This window comes from Gouania willdenowi, chromosome 3 (assembly GCF_900634775.1).
Source record: "Gouania willdenowi chromosome 3, fGouWil2.1, whole genome shotgun sequence".
Taxonomy (NCBI): domain Eukaryota; kingdom Metazoa; phylum Chordata; class Actinopteri; order Blenniiformes; family Gobiesocidae; genus Gouania; species Gouania willdenowi.
In genome coordinates, this window is record NC_041046.1 from 27,424,692 (window position 1) to 27,449,943 (window position 25,252).

Consider the following 25,252-nt stretch of genomic DNA (forward strand, 5'->3'; position numbering starts at 1 on the left):
TAGCGTATGAATGAATGAACGAATTAATTAATGACTTCACCCGTCCGCACATATGGAGACACCGCTTCATCAGCTGACTGTAGATCAGTCCATCAGATATAAATCTATATCTTTCCTAAATTATGCCATTAGTAAATGAAAGAATTGCATTTATCCATAAATAATCTTTCTTTCCTAAATACAGCTGTCAGATCTGCACCAACCAGGATCTTCTAACAATGGGCAGGTCATTTTCTAAGATAACCGATTGGTCAGGAGGCGGGACTTCAGCCATCTCTAAGATCCTAGCCAGAACAAAACCTGGTACCGACCAGGTTAGTCGTTAAGCATAAGTTACCATGGTGATTTAGCTCCGTATGATGTTAGCGAGCTCCGTAGGACAGCACACACTGATTAAATCCCAAAAGTTAGTGCAATAAGAGGTAATCTCGCTACGTAGCATACCCCCTAAATGATAAATATATTATTATGGTTAAGATGGCTTAACATATGCTCCTTAACTTAGTCATACAAGAAGTAACTCATCCATTTGCCCATTTTTTGCAACAAATGTACACGACTTGGGTTAAGACTTACAGGGAATGTCTCTGTAGCCATTTTCTAGTGCACAGAAGTAGGCCATGAACTCCCTCACAGGAATCTTGAAAATTTCAAACAGACACATATCCTTGAAAAGTGAGTACGTCACCTGAAGAAAGAGAAGAAATGTTACTAAAGTTAACTTTAGGATATAAAAACCTGTATTAGAGTAAAATATGATATAGAATTTACAGCTATATCAAAATGATTAAAAATTAAGCCAGAATGAGTTTTTTTTTTTAATCACAGAACAAATGTCAGAATTACATGTGCTTAAACATTTAGTTCCAGCTACAGGAAACTGTTGCTTTGTGTTTTTAGTACTAACATAGCTGAGGATTCTTCCAGTCTTCCCTCCTGTTTTATCCATTAGGTCAAAGATCTGGAAGTTCCAAGTGTTCATCCTCTCCATAAGGGTCTCGTGCTCCTCCAGCATGGGATCGAGCCTGAACTCCTGCTCACCCTGGAGACAAACACAAAATGTACAGATTTTTATTGACAGAGCCTGTGTGTGCTGTGTCATGTGGATGTCAGTGCTTTTGGCTGTTCATTACACATGATAAAGAGTACTGTAACAGAGGTCCCATTCAAATTATGCTTAACAAGGGGTTTTTCTGAGATTTGAGAAGTTTTCCTCATAATTAAATAATCAATTCAATTATTTTAAGTTTTATCTATGAAATAAAAACCTAATAAAAAAGAGAAAGTATATTTCTAGTGCATAATGCAACACAATTGCAGATGAAATGGCACTTTGTGATAAACACACCTCTGATTCCTGAGTATGCTGGTCTGAGATCTGGCTCTTCTCTTTCACTTCCTGCCCTCCCTGCCCGTCACTTCCTCCTCCACGGTCTGGCCTCCCGTGCCCAGCCACGTCTGCCTCCACGCTCTCCTCCCTGATAAGTGGCTCTCCTGGAAAGTCCAGCATTTCACCTGCCATGCACACATTAATACACCCCAGATTTGAAAGCTGTCAGTCTACAAATGAAAAAAACATTCAATGCTTGGAACAAAAATAATTCAAACGAGAGCACAAATATCCTCTCAGTTATCTGGATCAGTGATCCTGATCATGGTACCATAATCACTCATTCTTTAAAGGCTTGGATGAAATGTCTAACCTCATTAATAACAAAGTACATCCAAATGTATGGGCATCCCTGTTTTTTCAAGAAAACGTGATGAAATGCGCAATTCGTATCCAGTATGGATGAAACTCAGTAGTGAGGGACCAACCTGACATAACTGAGACAAATTTCATAAAGATTGGTCATTTACTAACCGATATATATGAATTTTTAAAATTTCCCCAATGATAAGAGACAATCAGTATATTGATCCGGATCCCCTCCAATTTTCCAATGCGTAAAGTCCATCTTGGTTAAAATTTTGACAAACTCCATGAATAACTTTTGACATAATCCTGCTAACAGACAAACAAAAACATTTTTTAAATAAAAAAAAAAAAAACACTAAAAAAAATGTACAGTATGTATTATGATGTATTTTACATGAGCTTTAGGTGAAATGGGACGCTGCACTTAATCTTAACAGTTTGTTTAACATTATCATTTCTATAAAGTATCAGATGTATATTAAATTTTTTGTGACAAGGTGACATTACCCTATACTTTAATTTTAGTCCAGCAGAGGGAAGCATAAACCCTTAAAACTAGAGTGTTCAAGCTGGGGGGTGGGTAACCCCTCATACTACACATCTATAGTACACAACCTAAGAAAATGAGTAAATGTTGCACCTTATCTACATTTAAAGGGTACCTGTAGTGGAAATGTATGTAACAAAAATGTTTAATGTATGACCATTAAACAAAATATGTGCACCTTAAAAAAAATAACACACTAAAAGTACTTTTTAGAAGTTTCGTTAGGACGCCGTCAGGTGCTGATCCTCGGAGGTAGTGGCGCGTCCTTCCGTCAATGAACAGATATCTTTTCACGCAGCTTTCATTGCATTTGCTCGCCATATTTTTGCACTTCCAACTTCTAACTACTCAGCCATGGCTCGTTTCTGCTGGTAACAGCTCTGTCTATTAGGCTAATTCTACATGCTTAGTGGGTGCAGGGAGGCATACAGAAGCAGGTAGTTGCTGAGAAAGGTGATATTTAATCCTCTCCGAACATACAACCTGGATGCTGCACTTTTATCACTGAAGGAGTGGATACACACTGCTGCTTTGTGCCGAGAGCGAACAGAACTACCACACTTTCTCACAATGTAAACTGACCTGTTATGCCTCTACCTCCCACAATGCAACATTTCTTTAAAGTGACAGGCCATCAACAAACATGGGTCATATCCTGACCAAAATGGCGGCTCTGCATAGTTCATGCCCTAAGGTATAAAAACATTCTGAAAAGTCCTTTTGATGTGTTTATTTATTTATTTGATAAAAAGTTGCAAACATTTTCTTTATTATTTCTTCATTTTTAGTTATATATATTTAGTTATATATATTTAGTTATATACATTTCCACTTTACATTACTTACATACATTACCCTTTAAAGCTTTAAAAGTGGACAATAAAACAAAATTGGTGGCACTGACAGGGTGATGGTCTGTCTATCCAAATACTTTGTATTTCTCCGACAAAACTGTTTTGGATTTCCTTCACAATAAATGAAGTATTATCTTATTTAAAAACCACTGCCTGAATCTGAATTATGTTTCTAAAAAGATTAATTTGTTCATAACTAAATGTAGTGTAACTGTAATTGTACCTGAGCGTCTACGTTGAGCCTCAATGGTAAACTGTTGATGAGAATCCCCAGAATCGCTGCTGGATACTCCCTTTATCATTTGACGACCACAGCTTGAAAAGAGACAAAAGACATATAAAAGTTATTTTCTTTTACAAAAAAAACCAGATAATATGAGCTCTGTACGCAGGTCTCACCTGGTGCATAGTGGGAATGCTGGGCTGCGAATGGTCTGCTGGAAATCAGGTGAATTGAGCATGTAGCCTGCGGGTTTGTGCAGGTTCAGATTGACACTGGGTTTTGTCAGAAAATCTGCCGTGTCAGGAAACTCTACAGGGGATCGAGTGATGAGGGATGAAGGACCAGCACCTGCCGCAGGGGGACTGTGATTTGGGGAGGTGACGGGGTTCAGGCTCGCAGACGCACCTTTAGGAAGTAAAAGGGTTTAAAATGAGCAGTGTGTCACATTGTTAGGTTGGATCATTTTTTTTCGGGTTATTAGGTTTCACCTGCACGCCTCGGCCCTGCATGGTATGTGAGGGTGACAGAAGAAGACCTCTGTTTGGGAATGGTGAGCATGTTTGCATTAGGCCCATTGGATAAACTTGAGCTGTGGCAGAAAAACACATATTTTCAAATCAAGCGATTAAAAATCACGACAACTTTGCTCATTTTCTACACAACTGAATGCTGCTTTTTGAATAGTTGTTTGATCCCATCAAAAGGCAACACAACTCAAAGGCTTTAAGGTCATTGTCAAGTCACCAAAACAATAATAGGGACAATAATAGTTATCATCCAACATAGCTGGTCCTCTCCTGCCATCATGTGGAGAGACACCATAAAGGCAGCACAAAGTCCATCACGGGTCCAACACATAGACAAAGAAAACCATTCATACAGGCTAATTAGACATTCCAACAAGTACAGAGAGAACATGCACAGGTGTCTGATTATACATTTTCACTCGTACAAAAAATAAATTAATTAATTTGCCTATGTCCTGTTTTCTTGCAGTGTTTAGATATCTAAAATAAAAGCTATTATATATAAGCTACTACCCCTGGCAGTGGAGGTGGGCTGATTTAAAGGTCTCCTCCTGTACCGTGTGTGATCTGAATATGGTGGAGGATGAGTCTCTTATTTCGTCCTCTTTATTTTTATTTACAAAATGTTTTATTTGAACGTGTACATTTGTCTAATCCAGATGTTTTTTTGATGCCTGAGAGGAAAATGATGAGTTGGCTGTACTGTACAGAAAAGAGATGTATGACACATCAATAAAAATCAGTCAATTAGGCCGAGATACTGCTGTAACATTTAAAGTTTACATGACATGTTGAAACTAAATGACACGGGGACTCGTGTCATATTTAATGTCCTACATAAAAGAAGTTGGGTAACACATTACTTGATGTTTTACTCATAAAGGCTGACATTACGCTGTCTTTATTATGACATGACACCTGTCATTAGCATGAATAAGGTGTCATGAAGGCTGTCATTGAGTGTTGTTCGTTACCCTAACCCTTCGTTACCCTAACCCCGAACCCTATCGAACCCACTAGATCCCTCCACCTAAGCCAAAAAATGCCAACATAGCTCCAAAGGTGTTATAATGTAGCGAACGACACTTAATGACAGCCTTCATAACACCTTACTCATGCTCATGACAAATAATGACAGCGTAATGTCAGTCTTATGTATAAAACTTCAAGTAAAAGCGTCACCAATAATTGCGACCAATAAAATATTTTATAGCGGCGAGTGACTAGAGCAATACATGACAATACAGTGAAAAACAATTTGTAATTGGTGGATTGTCCAAAGTCTATACCTTTTTTATTCTGTACAGCACATGTTTCAAACTGTCAGATTAACTTCTTTGCTATTTCTTATAAATAATCCCACAAAATCAAGAAATCTTGACGTGGAGATCCTGCGGGCACTAATTTATTGCTTGAATATTATCTGTATTTGTACCTTTGTTACTATATAACATTTATACATAGAAGTGCTTACCAAGGCACTGGCCACGGTGACATAATATTTTTTTAATTCGGAATTATTTATTCAGAATTAAATCATTTGGAATTAAAGTGTTCTGCTTCGTGTTTACATGGAAATAGTAATTCCCGAACGAGGTTGACATGGAAAACTGGTTTATTCGGCTTTAGATAATTCCGCTTTAGGTCTGGGGGTTGGGAAGCTCTGATTGGACAGGGGGAGAATGTGACTTATCACGTCTATCAGGAAAAACACACAACAAACCTTTTATAGTCGGCTGTAACACAGAAGACCACACATGAGAACTGTTTTCACCTTTATTTTGATTGTCGAGAGATAGAAACTAATCATCAGTAAAAAGCCCAGTGAAACTCTGGAAAACAATCACCAGGAATAAATATTATCTCCCTGGTAAAGATAGTAGCTCTAACAACTGGTAAAATGATAAAATGGTGAAATTACAGCCTGTGAATGCAGTACGGGGACACATTTACTCCACCTGGAGACCAGAGCTCACAGTAAACATGGTGATGCTGCTTTTAGTTGTTATGCTGCAAAGAAGTGGAACAAACTGCCAGCAGAGCTGAAGTCAGCATCACATGTGAACATTTTTAAATCATAGTTAAAGGCACTTTTTTTCTCTACTGCGTATGATTGAGAGAGAGATTTTTGGTCATGTTGTTGATGTAATGTGTTTGTTGATGATTTTAATTGATTTTACTGATGATTTTAAATGTTCTTATTGATTTTAAACAATTGAATGTTTTATCATGTAAAGCACATTGAGCTGCCTTGTGTATGAAATGCGCTATACAAATAAATTTGCCTTGCCTTGCCTCCGGATCCTAGTGTCAGCCGACCGTTGAAGCCTGTTCCGAGGTCCGTGTGTGTTTGATAAGTCTGCATGTTTATGCCTCCGTTCACCCACTCTTCTCATTATATCCATGTCTTTTAAGGCTCTTATTAAATAGTCTAGGCTGGATTCGGGGACGCCGCCATCTTGGATTATGTCGTCACCAGTGCGTCGTCGCGCAAAACGATCCGAATGAACTTAAAGCGGCTTTAACCAAGTTAACTGTTCACAAGAAAGAGGAAATATCTAATTCGGATTTAAAAACCAGCCACCTAATTCGGGATTAACTTTAATTCGGAATGAACCTTGTAAACACATATTAGGAATTATGTGTTTACAAGGTCAGGTTAAAGAGGAATGAACTTTTATTCTGCTTTAGGAATTAAAGCTCCCACGTAAAGGTGGCCACGTGTTTAGCCCCTGAGGCACCTCTGCTGTACAGTAACCCCCTGGAGGGAATGTCTGTCTAATACAGGTTGGTCAATACTAGACACATTCTACACGCGTTCACTTCTATTGGCAAATGGAACTTAATTTAATGCAGCTAGAACAAATACAATATTCTGGAAGAAACCAAAAAAAAAAAGTATAATGCTCGTTTAATAAAAACAAAAGAGGTGGAGATCTGCTCAAAGTCAGCTATGGCAACAAATAACCTTGACAACAACACAGTTGAAAGTGTTAGAAAGTGATAGCGGTTGAGCTACGCACTGAAATGGTGATGTTGAATAGTTTCAGCTCAGCCATGAAGGAAGTTGTCTGCCATTTAACGTGTGACTGTTTCTATGTCGTACACTGTATATTCTCTCCTTGTTCCTCTGCTAATAATAGGCAGGCCTGTTTTCCTGGTGTGATGGACGACGCTTCTCAACGCTTATATTCTGACAAAGCTTCAACTGAAACCTCTGGAGCTGTTTTGTTTCAATGTAAGAGAGAGAGAGAGAGAAAAAAAACAAACAAACTCGTCAACTGAGAGGAAATGAGACACTGTGGTTCACCACATGTTTATCTCAGGGTAAAATCATTTTGTCTATCATAATAACTTCTCAACAATGACGCACTTTCAAATGACTACCGCACAGCGGTTCTTCAAAGAAGATAAAAGTCCCAGCTCAGAGTAGAGACTCAAGTGTTAGCATAGATAGCAACATTTATGGAAAACATTTAAAGATTCAACCTAAATCTGACCTTTTTATGTCTAATAGAATTTATTAACTCGCGCTGACCAAGTGTAGTTTATTCTTTGGTCCTCATTGTTTATTTCACTGCAGGGTTGGGGTCAATTACAATTGTAATCGAGTAATTGGTAATTCATTACAATTATGACGTAAGTACAACTGTAATTTGTAATTGAAAAAATATGTTGCTGTTGTAATCGGAATTGTAATTGAGTTCAGATAATTGACTTTGTAATTGTAATTGGCATGAAAATTCTATTAAAAATGTCAATTACAATTTAGTTAAACGCAAAACTGGGGACCCATGTTACAGTTTCCCCACCACCGGTCACTTCGCTTGAGAATTATTTTTAAAATACATAATCTAGGGCTCAGACGCCTACACCAAAAATATTAATACCAATATTCTCATGGATTAGGAAGCTTAACGAGGGAACCATGAGACAAGAAACAAATTGGATGATCATATTTTTTAGTGTATTTTACACCTGATTAAAAGCATGGGTCAAAACAAGGGTTTGGGTCAATTATAATTGTAATCGCCTAATTGATAATAATTACAATTATAATAGTACATGTAATTTAAAAAAAACTGTTGCTGTCGTAATCGTAATGAAATTGTAATTGAGTTTAGATAATTTAATTTGTAATTGTAATTGCCATTAAAATTCTATGAAAATTGTCTATTATAATTAAAAAACTGGGGAACCATGTTACAGTTTATGTACAGTTAACGATTATTAAATACCGTAACTGGAAGCACCGCGATCGGAACCGGGAGCCGCAGTCTCAAAATAAAATGAAAATAAACGTTTTGAAACGTAACCAAAAAAGTCCAAAATAATGTCTGCACACCACTGGCCCATGTGCACGCTGTTAAAGTTTCAGGTCGATCAGACACTGCGTCAGGGAGATATGCGCTACACACACGCAGACGTTCCTTGTATTTATAGATAGATGCTGGTCACCGTACTTGGAATTGAGTTGTAATTAAAAATGGATAATGGAAGATGTAATTGGAATTGGAAAATGCAGTTGACCCCAACCCTGTTACACTGTTTGTGAGGATACCTGGTCAAGTTGAGGTCAGGCTGGGGTCTCTTCCCACTGCTGCGGTCCCAGCGTAGAGCGGCAGAGTCGAGATGGGGGAGATAAGGCGAGGAGGTGGAACTCCTCCGAGGCTGAGGGGTGGGGAGGCTGTTTCTGCTGCTCAATCCCTGAAGAGGGAAAAGTAGAGCTTTTGTTATGCATGCCGAAACATTTCTACACAAACTAGGTCCAGGTCTGCCATTGTAGCCCACACCTTCATGGTTTTCCTGTCACTCCTTTCCACCAAGTCCTCCACCTCGTCGCAGGGATGGAAACCAGGAAAGGGGGTGAAGGGGTTGACCCTGGGTCGACAGGAGCCAGAGAACGTCCCCATGAGGCTGGAGATGTTGCGCAGCGATGAGATGGTGTGAGGTGACAGAGACGAGTCCATCAGCAGATCTGACAACAGATTTCTGGCCTCGTTGATGACTGAGAGATCCACACCGTTACCGCTCAAGGCTCCCTGTCGTTCATCAAACACACGTTGCAGAGGTTAGGGAGCAGAGCAGACGTGCCACATTGGAGGCAGACAGTGATTCAGGTAGGGCTGCTCAATTAATCAAAATTCAATTACCATTTCGATTATTACAAACAAAGATTGCAAAAAGATTACGAAAATAACACAATAATAAAAATGAAAAAAATCTTTTACATATGTTTTCATTGCTAATTAAAAAAAAAACACTATTTCAGACATCTACAAATAGTAAAGCTTGGCACACACATGTTCTTAATACAAACTTTGAGTTGTTTAATCTACGCACATGCAAGCTCCTCCCCTCCGCCCCGCCCCTCTCAAAGCCAAAGCTAGCCTGCAGGCCAACATGAGGAAAGTTGTTGCTAGTGGTCTTGAAACATAGCAGGAGAAACGCAGCAAAAACACTTGGTAAACAGGCAAGGCAAGTCAAATTCTCTTATGGGAACACTTTGGGTTTGATGATGAAGACCTAGAGCAAAGACACATCACGTGCAACAAGTGTTTTGTTTTGTGCAAAAAAAATTACTTTTTGGTTGACAATCATTTGAATAATCATGATTTCAATTATGGCTAAAATAATCCTGGCATGGATTTACTTCCATAGATAAAAAAATAAATTCAACTAAAAAAAAAAAACAAACATTGGCAAAAAAACGAGGGGGAAAAAACTCAAGACATCCTGAACTCGAGAGATGAACCTTTCTGGAAAGATCTTGAACTTTTGTGGATTCTCACATTACTACAAAGTTCACTTCAAATCCCTGTTAGGAGAACTGAACAGTACTGACCTGATATTGTGGCTTGTACCAGTGTTTCAGATCCCAGTCCCATAAGATCATCTGAAAAAACACACCAGACAGTTGTCAGCAAAATGACACTGCAGTAGGGGTGTTATATAGCGATATAACGCTATAGTACGTCACGCGTTTCTCGGATCGATTCAAAATGCATCCATGTCGATATTTATTTATTTCAACCTTTATTTAACCAGGGAAGTCTTTTCCACTGCAGGAGACATTGTAAGGAGTGCACTGAAACCTGGGCATGTTGACCAGCAAGTGTTTTTTCAATAAAATCTAAAAAGAAACATTCTGCATTGATTTGTTGTTCTAGACGTATATTAGGGCTGGGCGATTTTGCCTAGAAAAATGAAAAAAATCTTTTTTTTTTAATGAACTTAAAAATGACGCAGACATCAGATATATTGTCAAAAGTGCAACTTTATTGCTGTCATTGTCCTCAAGGGTTAAAATGAATAGAACAATTCCAAAATAAAAATTGTCATTACACAATTTCATGTTTCAACCCAGGTTTAAGCAAAAGTGCAACAGCAACTTCACAGTAGCTTAAATTTTCTGATTAAGAAACCAAATAACTATATTCTATAACATAACATTACAATCAAAAAAATAATAAACTCTTCCCTTAGCGTCTCAGCATAGTGCAAATAAAAAATGTCTGTGGCACACATATAGCCTACTCAAAGGGTAAACACATGTAAACAAAGAGGGGGCTGGCTCACATCGGAGCGCGAAAAAGTCCGAAAAAACTGTGGTGGGGAAAAAATAAATAAATTTTTTTAAATTAAACAGTTTTTTTTAATCTACAAATTCAATTAATCAATTAAATCGATTTTTTTTTGCCCAGCCCTAGCATTTACCTCAGTTAAGTTGCACTAAAGTCAAAGTTGGTTTAAACACAACATGCACATGGCATGTTAAAGCCAATGTTTTCAGTGTAAAATATGCTAAATAAAATATATATTTCTACATAATGTTCTCATGAAGGTGTACACATTTACAGATTAGTTGTTTCTTAAGTCATATATATATATATATTGCCTTATACTGTACTTTAATATTAGGATATATCGTATCGTATCTTGACCTATGTATCGGATACAAATCGTATCGCCAGATACCAGGCAATACACACCCCTACATTGTAGTATATGTAAGTTAGTGTTTCACAGTTAATTTCAAACCAGCTCATTAAAAAATAAAACCAACAACTCAGGTCGAGGGTAATAAACTGAGAAGTTTACATGGGGGGGGGGGGGGTTCTGCACAGCACAAGAAGCACTTTTCTTTTCTACTGGTGGGATTCTTATTCACAGCAGACGGAGCTATTTCACTCAAATCAAAGAAAGGACAACAAAAAACCACTAAAACCACTGTTGTGCGTCGACAATGCATTACGATCTTATCTGGTTCTACCTACGTCAGTTGGCGGCATTGCCCATGCTATCTGCTGGCAACTAGACAAGTACTTAAAAAAAACACACGCACACAAAGAACTGGCAACGTTGGCACATAGTTGTGCAACAGCACGTTACAGTGCATATCTTTCCTGCAAACATAGACACTTTAGATAAATTCAGAACTGGATAAAAAAAAAAAAAATAATGTGTTTCTTAATGTGTGCACAAAGGATGCAACTTTACATTGTAGGTCTTACAAAAACTGTGTGTGTGTGTGTGTGGTCTCATCCTCCACCACTAGAGGGAAAGACAGTAAGAAATACAGTTAAATGATAAGCTCACATACATATGAATAACTAACTAAACTTGTGCCATTGCGAAATTTTTACATTTTATGCTATTCATTTTTGTTTCTCTTTAAGAACTAGTCAAACATATGAAGTGTAATAACTAGTTTTAAAAACAAAACAAAAAATACAAACCCTTTAAAAATCTAAAGTAAACACTTAAAATAAAGAAGTGAATAGAACATATAGTTTATTGCCACATGTACATGTTAAATAGAACAGGTACAATGGAGTTCTTGTGTATGTCCCATGGGTCAGGTTGCAAAAAAATTACAAAAAGTCTAAGTAGAAGGTGCAAAACAAGGAAAGAACAGAAGTATACGCTACATAAAGATAAATAAAGAAAAAATAACCAGAATTGAGTTTACATATTGCACATAGGAGAGCGTGAGGTAAATTGTCCTGCATGTGGAATTCATTTTTCAGTTTCTCAATAGACCTCGAAAAAAGCTTTTATTGTATAAAAATATACTAAAAACACACCAAATACACCTAAAATGATATATAAAAAAGAAAAATATTAATGAGCGAGGGACATCTCATTTTAAAATAAGAAATGAATAGATGGAAAGTGGAAACTTTGCCACAATATCTAAATTTTGTATTACAAATAGATCAATGTATTACATTTATTTCAACTAGAAACTATTTTACTGATCAACGTGAGGTTTAAGATACTTGTAATCAGTATCTGTATAAAAGCTGCCAAACATTTAATATGGCAAATAAGCCGTGCCATGGCAACCCGACGCAGAGGCCAGCAAACAATGCTCCGCGCACCATGGCAACGAGATGGCGGGAGACGGCCGGAGGAGAGAGTTGTCGGCCTTTTGCTTGTTTACAGAGCAAAACAGAAGAGCTGGAGCAGAGAGGATCATGGGTAGAAGGCTGAGGGTGAGGATGTTGGTAATGATGTGATGAAGAGTACACGACTGAGAACAACAAGTGGACACAAACCCAGTGATGGACGTCTGCAGTGGATCACACGATCAGTACAACACACTGTCTAATACTCAGAACACAATCCTGAGTCATGTACACTGACAAGATTTAAATCTTTGACTTGGGGCCTAAAAAAAAAATCTCATTTTTTTAAAGAAAAATACGAGTTTCGATTTGATTTTCGATTATTTTTTTACTTCAATGCACTTAAAAATGACTGCAGACATCAGATATATTGTCAAAAGTGCAACTTTATTGCTGTGATTGTCCTCAAGAGTTAAAATGCACAGAACAATCTTAAAATAAAAAGTAAATGAGGTTCTGTCATTCAACAATTTCAAGCTTTAACCCAGGTTTAAACAAAAGTGCAACAGCAACTTCATCGGTAGCTTAAATTTTCTGATTAAGAAATCAGAAACATATTCTATAACACAACATTATTATTAAAATAATAATAAACTCTTCCCTTAGCATCTCATCATAGTGCCACACATATAGCCTATTCAAAGGGTAAACACATGTACGGTAACCCACAAGGACGGAACACAAATAAAAAAAACGGTGGTGGGAAAAAATTAATTAAAAAAAAAAAAAACATAATTTTTTAAAAATTTGAATTTGCAAAATAAGAATCGTTATCTACAAATTGGATAAATCGATTCAATCAATTTTTTTTTTTTTTTCCCAGCCCTACTTTGACTGAACATTATACTGTATATTAAAGTATTTCACACCTGTATAACATGTGCTCTTTTAGTGGAAAAACACTTTGGTACAAAAAGAATAAAAAGCTTTGTCGTTGTTCAAGTTCAACAGTTAGTTACAATGAATCTTTGTTTAGCAACGATCACACACAACAGTTAGCAAACCAGATGTAGTAGAAAAAAAATATAGAGCATTTTAATGAGTTCTTAACATAAATATGAATATAAATACTTTAATTACAGCAAATAAAGCTGTATAGTGTATACCAGCGATCCCTTTCTCTTGTTTCTGAATCCAAAACCGCCTTTGTCCGACTACAACATTTTGATTAGAAAACTATCTAATTAGAGTAAATAATGTTTAAATGAATTAGTGATAACACATTTTAAAGAATCTCATGTTGTAAATAAGTGGAAAGAAACACTATTTAGTTCTCAAACTTTTTTTGGATCGTGACCCAAGGACATTTTTTTTCTAGAATTAGTTTTTGATCATGTTTCAGACTTTTTTTGTGTTTTTTACTGCATTTTAGTTGGACTAGATTTAGATTTCACAAGTATAAGTATAGTAATAAAGTTGTTTAAGATTGTGTGTTGTTTTCATTTAAAAAAAAGAATAAGAATTCAGGGTTCCCATATGTTTTTCACAATGATTTTTCAAAACTTTTCCAAAAATATTTTACCAATTTCCATGACTTAGTTCTGAAGTGTATTTTTTTTGAGTGTGTATTTCTTGCTTTTTAACGCACGTCAGCTGAAGTGATGTGACCAACGCACAGTTTTATAAATGAGAGCGAATTTGTGTGAATTTGTGAGATCTCATGATTCCCGCTCAACTGTGCTGCCGGTATGCATGCAGCACTTTCACTTTGAGATAACGCCTAACATCTTTGGGGTTTAATATATTTTAAAATAGGCTATATTTCCAAAACAGATAAATTAGTCCATGACTTTTCAAGACTGGAAAATCGTTTTTTCAAATTCCATAACTTTTCCAGGAATTTCATGGCCGTGGGGACCCTGATAATTAAAGAATTTAAAAAATCAATTAGAATTTTTCAGAAATTTCAGGCAACCCCATTAAAACTCCAGACGACCCCACATGAGGTCCCGACCCCGAGGTAGAAAAACACTGATTTAGTGGCTGTTGAATATATTCATTTCTATTGTTTTGACCATTTCTGGTCATCTCACCCTGATGTGGGACCAGGACTGACACTTCGCAAGTACCCCTTGTAGTGCCATTGCGTACCCCTAGGGGTACACGAACCCCCATTTGAGAAACCATGGTGTATACCATTGATTCTTATCTAAAGAAAAAACAAACAAAAAACATCTAATCTTTGCATGTTATGAGATGTTTCACACACAACAGATTTGAATATATTTAAATATTAGAGCCAATGGAAGATATTCTACTATTGGAAAGAGGTATCCTCTATAATCCTTCTTTAAAACTCGTTTTTATCAATTTGTTCATCTTTAACACCCATTATTATGTACAGGATTGCGGAGCACAGGTATGCATGTATGCATTAAATGCTAACACAAAGAAACATTTAACCTTGATGATTCATTTCTGGACTGTGGGGAGCAGACATACTCTGAGAGACGGGTTTCACCAGGTGTTAAAACCGTGTTGTTCTTGATGTGAGTCAGAAATGTGACGTGTGAAACATTATCTGCAACCGGAAACCAAACCAAAGTGTAAAAATGTATAAATCATTATTGTAGTGAGAACGTCAAAGCTGTTTCATGGATCATTTATTTTCTTTATGTAGTTTTTGGCCCCCGCTTCTTCCTAAATTGTGATGAAAATAAGAAACGAGCTTTGTCGTGCACATCTGTGCTCTCATCCCACACACGCATACCCTTTACTGGGACAGGATCTGCAGAGGTTCTTGGAGCCCCCATCACGTCCGTCCCAGTACCGTTAGTAAGATTTGAACCTATAATCTCTGCTCTGAGAGTCAGTCATTCTAAATCTCAATAATGTGCCACTGAGCAGCTCTGCCACATTCAACGTTAAACTTACTTACAAGATGCTGAAAAGCTTATGTATAGGCTTACATACTGTATGTATATATACTTTTTATTTGATTATATGTATATATGTCAGTCCGAGCTCTACAGTGATGTCATTCCTATGTTCTAATAATGTTTGGACACCGCACCCCCACGCCTCAATTCCTGAGTCGATGGACTCAGTGCTGATGTCATCAGTCCTGGCTCAAGTATATATATTAGGGGTGTTGAAAAAAATCGATTCGGCAATATATCTCGATTAGGGACGTATTGATTCACTCAACTCCCGATACGATTTGATTCACGATACTGGGTTCGCGAACCGATTCTCTCACGATTTATTTTACAAATTTTTCTGGGGAAAAAAAACTAGAAAATACTGTACTATTTTCCTTTTCTATTTAAAAAAAATCCCTTGCTAAACTATTCAAAACAATGCAATTTAACTAAAAATAAATCTTGATTGAAATAAATAAAGGAAGAGTACAAATGAAGAAATCTGTTCATTTAAATTCTGGTTCTATAGTAAACAATGCAAAACTACATAATAGTTCTTTTTCTTTTTAAAAGTGCAACTGAAAATGTATTTTGTGCCTTAACAATTGGACTTAAAAAAAAAAAAAAAAACAGTCATTTCACTGTATTTACGTCAGATATTTGTTTGGACCAGCAGAGGGCGCTGGTAACCCAGTGAGTTGGCATGCAGATATCTTGCAGTGAAGAAGAGAAGCTATGCTAGCAGACAGAGCTAATAGAAAAACATGACTTTTACAGATATTCACGTAATATTACAGATATTCTTTTGGTGCTAAAGGAGTAAAGAATCATTTATGAACATGTTTAAAGTAGATGGCGGCCAGAAAGAAAGTAGTAACAGATTCCGCCCGCTGCCTACACTTTTAGACGAGAAGGATAAATATATAGCGCCCTCTGCTGTTTAAAAAAAGTACTGCGATTCAATTTTCAAAGCATCGATTTGTGATTCCTATGAATCGATTTTTAACTGCCTTGCGATTAATCGTTACATCCCTATATACATCGCGATAATACGTTGCGCGATTCTGGGACCAATTCAAAATGCATCTATATCGATTTGGATTGGATTGTATACGAGCTTGTGTTTTTCAATAACATCTAAAAACAAAGTACTAACTTTCTGCATTTAGTTGTTGTTCTAGGTATACACCTCAGTTAAGTTGCAGTAAAGTCATGTTGCACTACAGTCAAAGTTGGTTTAAAAGCCACAGGCGATGTTATTTTTTTGGCACATGGCATGTTAAAGCCAATGGTTTGAGTATAAAATAAGCCAATAAAATATGTTTCATACATAATGTTCTCATGAAGGTGGACACATTTACAGATATATATATATATGACTTAAGAAACAACTAATACTTATACTTTAATATCGGGACAAATCATATGTATACATACTTTTTATTTTATTTTTCTTCATTATTATTTTGAACTTGTACATAAGCACTGTATCATTAATTTACACCTTGTTTATTCAGTTTACCTTACAACCTTCTCGTTTTGTGTGTGTGTGTGCATAATTATTATTAGTGGTGGTTTTATTATGCCGCTCTTTGCCTTTCTAATTACCCCTCGAGGATAAATAAAGTATTTTTTTCTGATTCTGATTATACGTGCTATTCTTTTGCTTTGACTGTATTAAGGCTGAACGATTAATTGCATTTGCGACATTATCGCGATATAATAAAATGCGATTTTTCTATTCGCAAAGGCTGCAATTTTTTAAGAAGTGCAGTCCACATATTTACATGTTTCATGAAACGTGAAGTTAGATAGATATATTGAAGAGGAAAACCCACAGATTTGTTTGTTTTATTGCTGTAATCTGTGCTTAAAAATGTATATTGGTTTAAAATTTAAATAAATCTGAAATTGTTTATTATGAAACAGATTGATTTATTACTTGTGTTCATTGAAAAATACATGACAAGAGGCCCTTGAAAAAATAATTGCATATTAAATCGCAATATTGAGGAATAAAAATCACAATTAGATTATTTTCTAAAATCGTTCAGCCCTAGATTGTATTACCATTAGACATTGTCTATTGCAGCAGTATGATATGAACTCAAAAATCTGCTAATGCAAAACACGATTGGTTATAAAATGTAATCTTATGGGTGTTTATTTTCAAAAAAATAAATTTTCTTGAATTCTTGACCTTATTTACAAAGCATCAAATAGAAAAGCAGTTTCTTATTGATGAGGCCTGTTTAGAGAATACATCATTCCTAGACATATCTCAGCTTTAGCAAATACTGTGATATCTAAATGTTCAACATGTAGCTCTTCTAATAGGCTGGAAATTTCACAATTTTATAGAAAGAACATTAAAGATTATTTCTGGGGTTAGAATCAGTGCTTTGGCTCGTATATAATCAAATTCAAAGATAAATTAAGGTGGTCAAATTTAATTTTTGTAACTACTATTATTAGTATTACATTTTATTTATTTTTTAACTAGAGTTTTATGTTCTTATTTTTTTTACTACATTCAAGACCAAAATACAGTCGAAATAATGAAGTTACTAAAAAAAAAAAAAAAAAAAAAACACATACAAACACACTATTTAACAAGAGACAAGTTGTAAACATTTCCTAATGGAGTCAATAAACCAGTGCAAGCTGTTAGATGGCCAGTTGGGGCCAGCCAGTTACACCTGTGTGTCATATTAGCTTGGCTCTGTGATGTCAGAGGTGCTAGAACTGATGAAAACATGCTAATAAGATTGTGCGGGGCAGAGAAAAAGGTACCAATGGCAGGAGGGACATTTATATGGAAAGATGCAGGGCAGTGCTGACGTCAGTGCACATCGACACAGCGTCAGCAGCAGAACCCCCCCCAACATGCACACGTCATTTATGAGGACTGCACTAAGACATGCAGCTGAAGAAAAGATGATACACGGCGAGGAAACTAAAGCCTGAGTGTTCAGGAAAAAAAAACAAGGTAAGCAGAGAAGACGCTGTGTGGATGAAAAGAAAAGGGACAAAAAGCTGCGACGGTAGCACAATGTCAGTCAGTAATGTGGCAGAGCGAGTGAGTGATAACTAAAGTGTCTGGACCTTATAGGCTATACGACTGTCCTATAAGAGACACATCCTTATGTGACGTAACATCCATCCATTTTTCAACACGCTCGCTCCTTCTCAGGGTCGGGAGGGTGACGTAACATATGAATATTAAACAAGTTACAGAAGGAAACTTCTTGCAATTCTTGTAATTATGGATCAATCGAGGGAAAAACAACTTCCTAAAAAACTAATCCCTGATAGGTAGGGTTGTAACGATTAATCGTAAGGCAGTTAAAACTCGATTCATATTGATACTGTGAAAATTGAATCGCAGTACTTTTTTTAAAACATATATTTATCCTTCTCTTGTCCAGAAGTTTAGGCGCGGGCGGAATCTCCTACTACTTTCTTTCTGGCCGCCTTCTACTCTTAAACATGTTCATAAATGATTCCTTACCCCTTTAGCACCAAAAGAATATCTGTAATATTACGTGAAGATCTGTAAAAGTCACGTTTTTCTATTAGCTCTGTCTGCTAGCGCATAGCATCTCTTCTTCACTGCAAGGATATCTGCATGCCAACCGACCACTGGGTTACCAGCACCCTCTGCTGGTCCAAACAAATATGTGCCGTAAATACAGTGAAATTACTGTTTTGTTTTTGTTTTTTAAGTCCAATTATTAAGGCACAAAATACATTTTCAGTTGCACTTTTAAAAAGAAAAATAACTATTATGTAGTTTTGCATTGTTTACAATAGAACCAGAATTTAAATTAATATGCTTCTTCTTCATTTGTATTATTCCTTTATCTATTTTATTTAAGATTTATTTTTAGTTAAATTGCATTGTTTTGAATAGTTTATCAAGGGATTCTTTTGACAATGAAAAATAAAAGGAAAAAAGTACAGTATTTTTCCCGATTACAAAATCTACAATCTGTATAATGTGACGAAGCAATAAAACAATGAACATGTGTGTGAACTCTCAGAAATAAAGATAGTCCTTTATTTAAGATTGTCACTGTCCTCCTTGTCTGGTGAAGAAACACAAGAAATCATGTTAAGAATGAAGTAAAAACACTTCTATGCATCCATCTACGATAGTTCACATCCGATAATGCAATGTGTAAAACTTTTCCAATCGTGTTAATGAACTGATACAGGTGAGATCAAAACAAACCTTTGAGCGACAATTTCCACCTTTGACATCTTTTTCAAGTACATCATTTTTCTTCTCATCTATAAGGTTAGACACTATGTCTTTATCTGATAAAAAATCGTATGGCCCTTACAGCTTTAGATATACAGTAGCTTCTTAAATCTGCTAAAAGCCATGAAATCACTATGTTGCATTTGGTGCAGCCTAAGTAGCATAAAACTGATAAGTTGTTAAGATTTAGTCTGACCTTTCACAATTCCCCATCCTATGAACATTTGAGCTACAAATAATACAAGGACTGCTAAGGAGCCCTTGAGAGAATAGCAAAGCTGCATCTCAGCTACGCAGATGCATTCACGCTGCTCTAGTTTCTCCCTTCATTCCAAAAAAACATTTATGGTATATGAGATAAATAAGTCTCCAAATTTACCAATGAGGTCAACATGTTTCTTCACATAACCTTCTTTCTCTGCATTCATCTAGATTGCTGATGTGTGCAAATATGAGCAGTAATGGTCCAACCTGCTCTTGTGCACGCTATGATAGAGATAAATGCTCAGTGGGTGTAACAGATTGCTTATTGTCCAATTACGGTAGCTCTTTGGAAAAAAGACTTCCTGAATTCCTGGACATAATGTATTTCAAGCTGTTGAGATGAGAGACGAGTGCTTAGAGCAACGCTAACTACATGAAAACGTGTATTCTGATAGAATTTACCAGTCATAAAAAAAATATTGTATTTATTATCTTATTCTGTTGTATTATAAACATGCTACATTGCACAGCTTTGGGATAAGGTTTTTCATTCTTAGGGTTGCAGCACATCTTAAAACCGAGGCTAAAATGTTTGGACATGTGGCCAACACTGTTCTGTGCAAATTGTATAAATTGTATAACGTTTGCAAAGGTTTTGAGCTGTTGTGTGCAGGTTAGAAACCATACCTTCATCAGATTGCCCCACAGTACCAATAAGTGGTTTCTGCTACCCAAAATTACACTCACAAATGTGGAAAACGTGCCTTATTTGGTTTGACAGAGGACAAAAAATGTATCTTTAGTGTCATCCGAATAAAAATCAGGAGGTACAGCTGGTGATAATTCCAAAATGCATGCACCTCAGTCTGTAAAGCTGCGAGTCTTCAGACATGGCAACCCAATCCCACTGCTTCTCTGACCTGGGACGACTCACAACCAGAGCTAAATGAACTTGATGAGAACAGTCCCCATCCTGTGGTTACATTAATATTCAGATGAAAAGAACCCGACAGCATGCTGCTACCTGCTACCTGTTTAATAGCTGTACCTGCAACTCACAGCTGCCACATGCAAAAAGACACTATAAGATAAGCTCTGTCTGCACAATATGAAGCTACTTGACACTATTATATTACAAGTGGTTAACAAAGTACTACCATGATGTTTTCTATCCAGAAAAACATTTAATCTAACACAAAAAATATTTGTAGACAACTCCTCTACCCAATTGGTGAGATACTTAGACCTATAAACCAACAAAATAATATCATGTTCAGTTGAGGTTTTCGTTAATTTTCATCTTCTGACATGATTCAACTGTCAACTTCCAGTCTTCGTCAAAGGAGTTCTGATAATCGCCTTTGATGGTTCCTTTGAAGTTTCACTTGACATCCATGTAATAGTTCCAGCGAGATTCCTTTTGTCTCCTTTTTGAATAGTAACATGTCGGGAGATAAATATTCCCTGAAAAACCTTGTCTGAATAAACGAAACCTCAACACTGTGCTTATCATCCATCGGTGAACTAAACCACCAGTGCATGACTGCTTGCTATCTTTTAATACAATGATTTTAGAGAACTGGCTTGACCTTTTCCACCTGAGGGCTGCAAGGAGGAACGTGTACACTGTCTGAGTATTTAGTTTCCCTTGACAGCAAATGCTGCATCATAGATTCCAGTTGGCCTGATAAGTTGCAGATGTTAACACTGGCAACTAAGAGTGGGATTAACACAACAAGCAAAAGTGGATCGAGCATTTCATTACCCACATATATACGTATTTATATATATATATATATATATTAAAGCTGATATCCGGAGTTTCTGAGAGGACGTTTTGATGTCCAGCCCTACACAGGTCCACTTCCTCCCACTGCCTCTGCAATCTACCAGAAGCCACGCCTCTACTTTTCTGCACATGCATCGCGGAACATAACAAGTTCACATTAGGTAGCATTGATATAGGTCTATGTGTCAGGTAAGACCCAAAATCATATTTACCTGTTGCTGTTGTGACACTTGGCCTTGTTTCCATACACAGTTCCATATTCACTTTGATTGACAGTCTCAAAACGCACTCGGCGATCGTTTCCATTTGTATAAGGGTCTATAGGACGAAGGAGGGACTTATATACATTAATGTATATGAATGACCACCGACAGTAGACCATAGTAAAAGACTAGTTAGGTATTTTTTCGCATTTCAAAAGAATCATATATAAACAGATTTCTCAGAAATCAGCTTTAATAGGGGCAGTAAGACATTCTGACAGTCTTCAATAGTTCCATAAAGACATGATCTTTTACACTTTGACCCAGCTCAGCCATTTCCACTGTTAAGAACTACAAACTTCATTTCCCCTCCACTCCACATGGTGGAGTGACTTCAGTGAGCAACCAGTGCTTTCCCTTCTTTCTTGGGTCAGCCAATCATCATTCCACTATAAATACAGCCCTGAAAGGGCGGGATTTCCTCTTAACATGCAGCTGGAATTGTTTGGTGGTGTGTGCCATGTGTCTTTTGAAATGCTTCATTGTAAGTAGTTTATTTATTAGTGATTATGTTAAAGCTGATATCCGGAGTTTCTGAGAAATCTGTTTAAGTATGATTCTTTTGAAATGTGAAAAAATACTTAACTAGTCTTTTACTATGGTCTACTGCTGGTGGTCATTCATATACATTAATGTATATAAGTCCCTCCTTCGTCCTATAGACCCCTATACAAATGGAAACGATCACCGAGTGCACCCAGCCAATAGGCTTTGACTTTCTGTTTTTGAGACTGTCAATCAAAGTGAATGTGAAACTGTGCACGGTAACAAGGCCGCGTGTCACAACAGCAAACATGTAAATATGATTTTGGCTCTTACCTGACATATAGACCTAAATCAATGCTACCCAATGCGACCTTGTTATGTTCCGCGATGCACATTCAGAAAAATAGAGGCGTGGCTTCTGGTAAATTGGGGGAGGAAGTGGAGCTGTTGAGGGCGGGACATCGAGACATCCTCTCAGAAACTCTGGATATCAGCTTTATGTTAATGGTTGATTCTTGTTTAAGTCATTTATAATGAAGTTTTGATCTGGTTAATTTGACTATACTAAATATTATTTGAATTATATACATTTAACTTATAACATCCATTATGATTACACTTCAACAATTGTTTACATTTACACTTTAGTGTACTTCATTTGAATAAGATGGTAATTTGTTTATATCTTTTAGAACCATCGGCACTCTTCATCAGCACTCAACCAGTTCTCAACACATTAGTACCAGAACTGAGTGCAAACCCTTTTTCCTTTGTGGTCTGTGTGGCTCCACTTGAACCTTAATTTCCAACAACTGCCAAATGCTAGTATTTAGGTCCTGTGCAATCATTGAGGGGTGCATGGTGGGGTGTTAGTTAGCACATCTACCTCACACCAAGAAGGTCCTGGATTCAAGCCCTGGGGTGGACAATTGGGTTCATTCTGTGTGGAGTTTGCATGTTCCCCTGCATCCTCCCACAGTCCAAAAACATGAGTGCTAGGTTGATCAGAGTCTCTAGATTGCTTGTAGGAGTGAATGGGAGTGTGAGTGGTACTTCTGTGCCTTGTCCGGGGTGTACCCCGGCCTAGCACCCGCTGAAAGCTGGAAATAGACACCACTAGACCCCTGCTCCCCCTGAAAAGTAGCAAGTATTGTCCAGTTTTTTTGTGTTCTTGTACATATTACACATTCATTGTGACTTCTATCAATTTAGAATATGAACTGAATGTGACCCTGAAGTGACCCGAACGTGCAAAAGAGACCATGAAGTAATACATTACTACGCAGGTAAGCACAATTTACCAAAGTAAATATGGAGGCATCTCATTTCGGTTTGTTTGTGGCACTAATAATATGTAATATGATATAAAAATACTTATTCATTCTAAGATCTCACTCCCCTTCCACTGTTCACTTTCCATGGCTGTTTTTTTTTCCCTGCGGCTCCTTCTGTGACGCAGAATAGTGACGTTCATCACATTTTTGACAACGCAAAGGTCGGATAAATGTCATTGAGACAGCAGTCGCGTTGCAAAATATCAAATATGTATTGGATTTAGGACCATTTGAGTGGCCTGGGTCGGATTTGTGCTGTTTAAACTGTCTTTAACTGTCTTTATAATTAGATTTGGGCTGCATTTGTCTGCAGTGTAACGTAGCCAATGTTTCCAAGGGAAGGAAAAAGTCTTGAAGTTTCTTTTTCCATCACCTGATAAGCTGCCATAAATGGACAGCTTTGGCTTGTCTGTGTATAGTCAGTGTTTTTGAAGGGGAGCACTTGTCATTAACTCATGCACTTTGTGATAAAGAAATCAGTTATTGTATTAGTTGAAAAATACTGTAATTTAATCTGACATTATGTATGCATTTCCTTCAATCTCAGTGTATGAACCGGTAACAGAGTGATCTTGTTCAAATATCCGTCGTGTTACTGAATGGATATTTTGCGGTAAATGCCCCAGAAAACAAACGCTTATGAGTCTCACACACTCATCGAACAAAGAGTCACGGACTAAGAACGATTCCTGCGTATCACAAGAAAGATGGCACAAAAAACAACACCGCTCCAGGAATCTATGGCGCCCCCTTACAGGTGGAGAGAGATCTGACGTTAGGAATTCGAGATCTGTATATTTCATTTAAAAAAAAACAATAACATATATAATTATATCAGTCACTATTAACTGTTTTCTGTATTTCCCTTCGCTAGTCAGGAGGGTAAAATAACAATCAGGACAAGCAGCTCCAGATCACTTCCACAAATAAATTCTGTATGTCATCGTAAGTGATGTAATGAGGACGAGAGATGTATACAAAACATAAACCTGACTAAAAATAGCAGCATAAATGGGAAAACAGGAAACCAGTGGAATTTGGAGATGACCAAATGATTGATCTGCTACAGCATTAACTCAACATCCAAGCCTGCCTGGCTTTTCTCAACACAACCCCCCTTCACCTAGTGTCTTAGCTTACTCTTACTTATGGCTGTAGTTTGCTGTGTAGCTATAGATTGAGTAGCCTGCCCGACACAGTACGCAGAGATCACATCTTCACAAACGGCAATTTTTAGTGGGAATCACAAGGTGCTTAGGGGAATTTGATATCCCCCCCAAAAAAGTATTATTATTATCACAAAAGCAATATAATGCATTCAGAGAGTTTTGTGTATCTTTTTTGAGTGTTGGCTGTCAGGGTTGGGGTCAATTAAATTTTTCAGTTACAATTACATTTTCAATTACCCATATTCAATTACAAATAAATTATAATTACACTGACCAGCATTTTCGTATCCTCACAAAGGTAATTACAATTACGTATTAAATTACTAAAGTTCAATTACCATTAATCACAATTACTGTGCCTGAAATAAATCACCAAATGAAAGCTAGCCTACCTCTTGTGTTAGCTTTATGTTAGCATGTCTTATGATAACTGGTTCTAAATCAGCTGTAACATACACTAAAACCTCTTGGTTACCTTGTTTTACTTCCTAATCAATAAAAATATAGGTTTTAATATTTTTGTTTTGGAAATCTGAGCCTTTTTTGTGTCTATATACCCCTAGATTTAAATTTTTCTAAATGATAAAATGTGGAAAAGCTTAAAATGAAACATATTTTAAT

The 25,252-nt window shown here is 36.8% G+C and overlaps 1 protein-coding gene across 1 annotated transcript in view; it reads right to left on the bottom strand.

The window, feature by feature from the left end:
* Positions 1–25,252, bottom strand: part of pde3b (phosphodiesterase 3B) — a 65,951-nt gene that overhangs the window by 12,497 nt on the left and 28,202 nt on the right. Inside the window, exons 2-10 of the mRNA XM_028436190.1 lie at positions 9,696–9,746; positions 8,644–8,892; positions 8,412–8,557; positions 3,812–3,912; positions 3,500–3,728; positions 3,324–3,415; positions 1,349–1,515; positions 908–1,042; positions 577–688 (exon numbers count right to left, since the gene is read on the bottom strand). Of these exons, the coding sequence (XP_028291991.1) occupies positions 577–688; positions 908–1,042; positions 1,349–1,515; positions 3,324–3,415; positions 3,500–3,728; positions 3,812–3,912; positions 8,412–8,557; positions 8,644–8,892; positions 9,696–9,746 (1,282 nt within the window). The remainder of the gene's footprint in view (positions 1–576; positions 689–907; positions 1,043–1,348; positions 1,516–3,323; positions 3,416–3,499; positions 3,729–3,811; positions 3,913–8,411; positions 8,558–8,643; positions 8,893–9,695; positions 9,747–25,252) is intronic.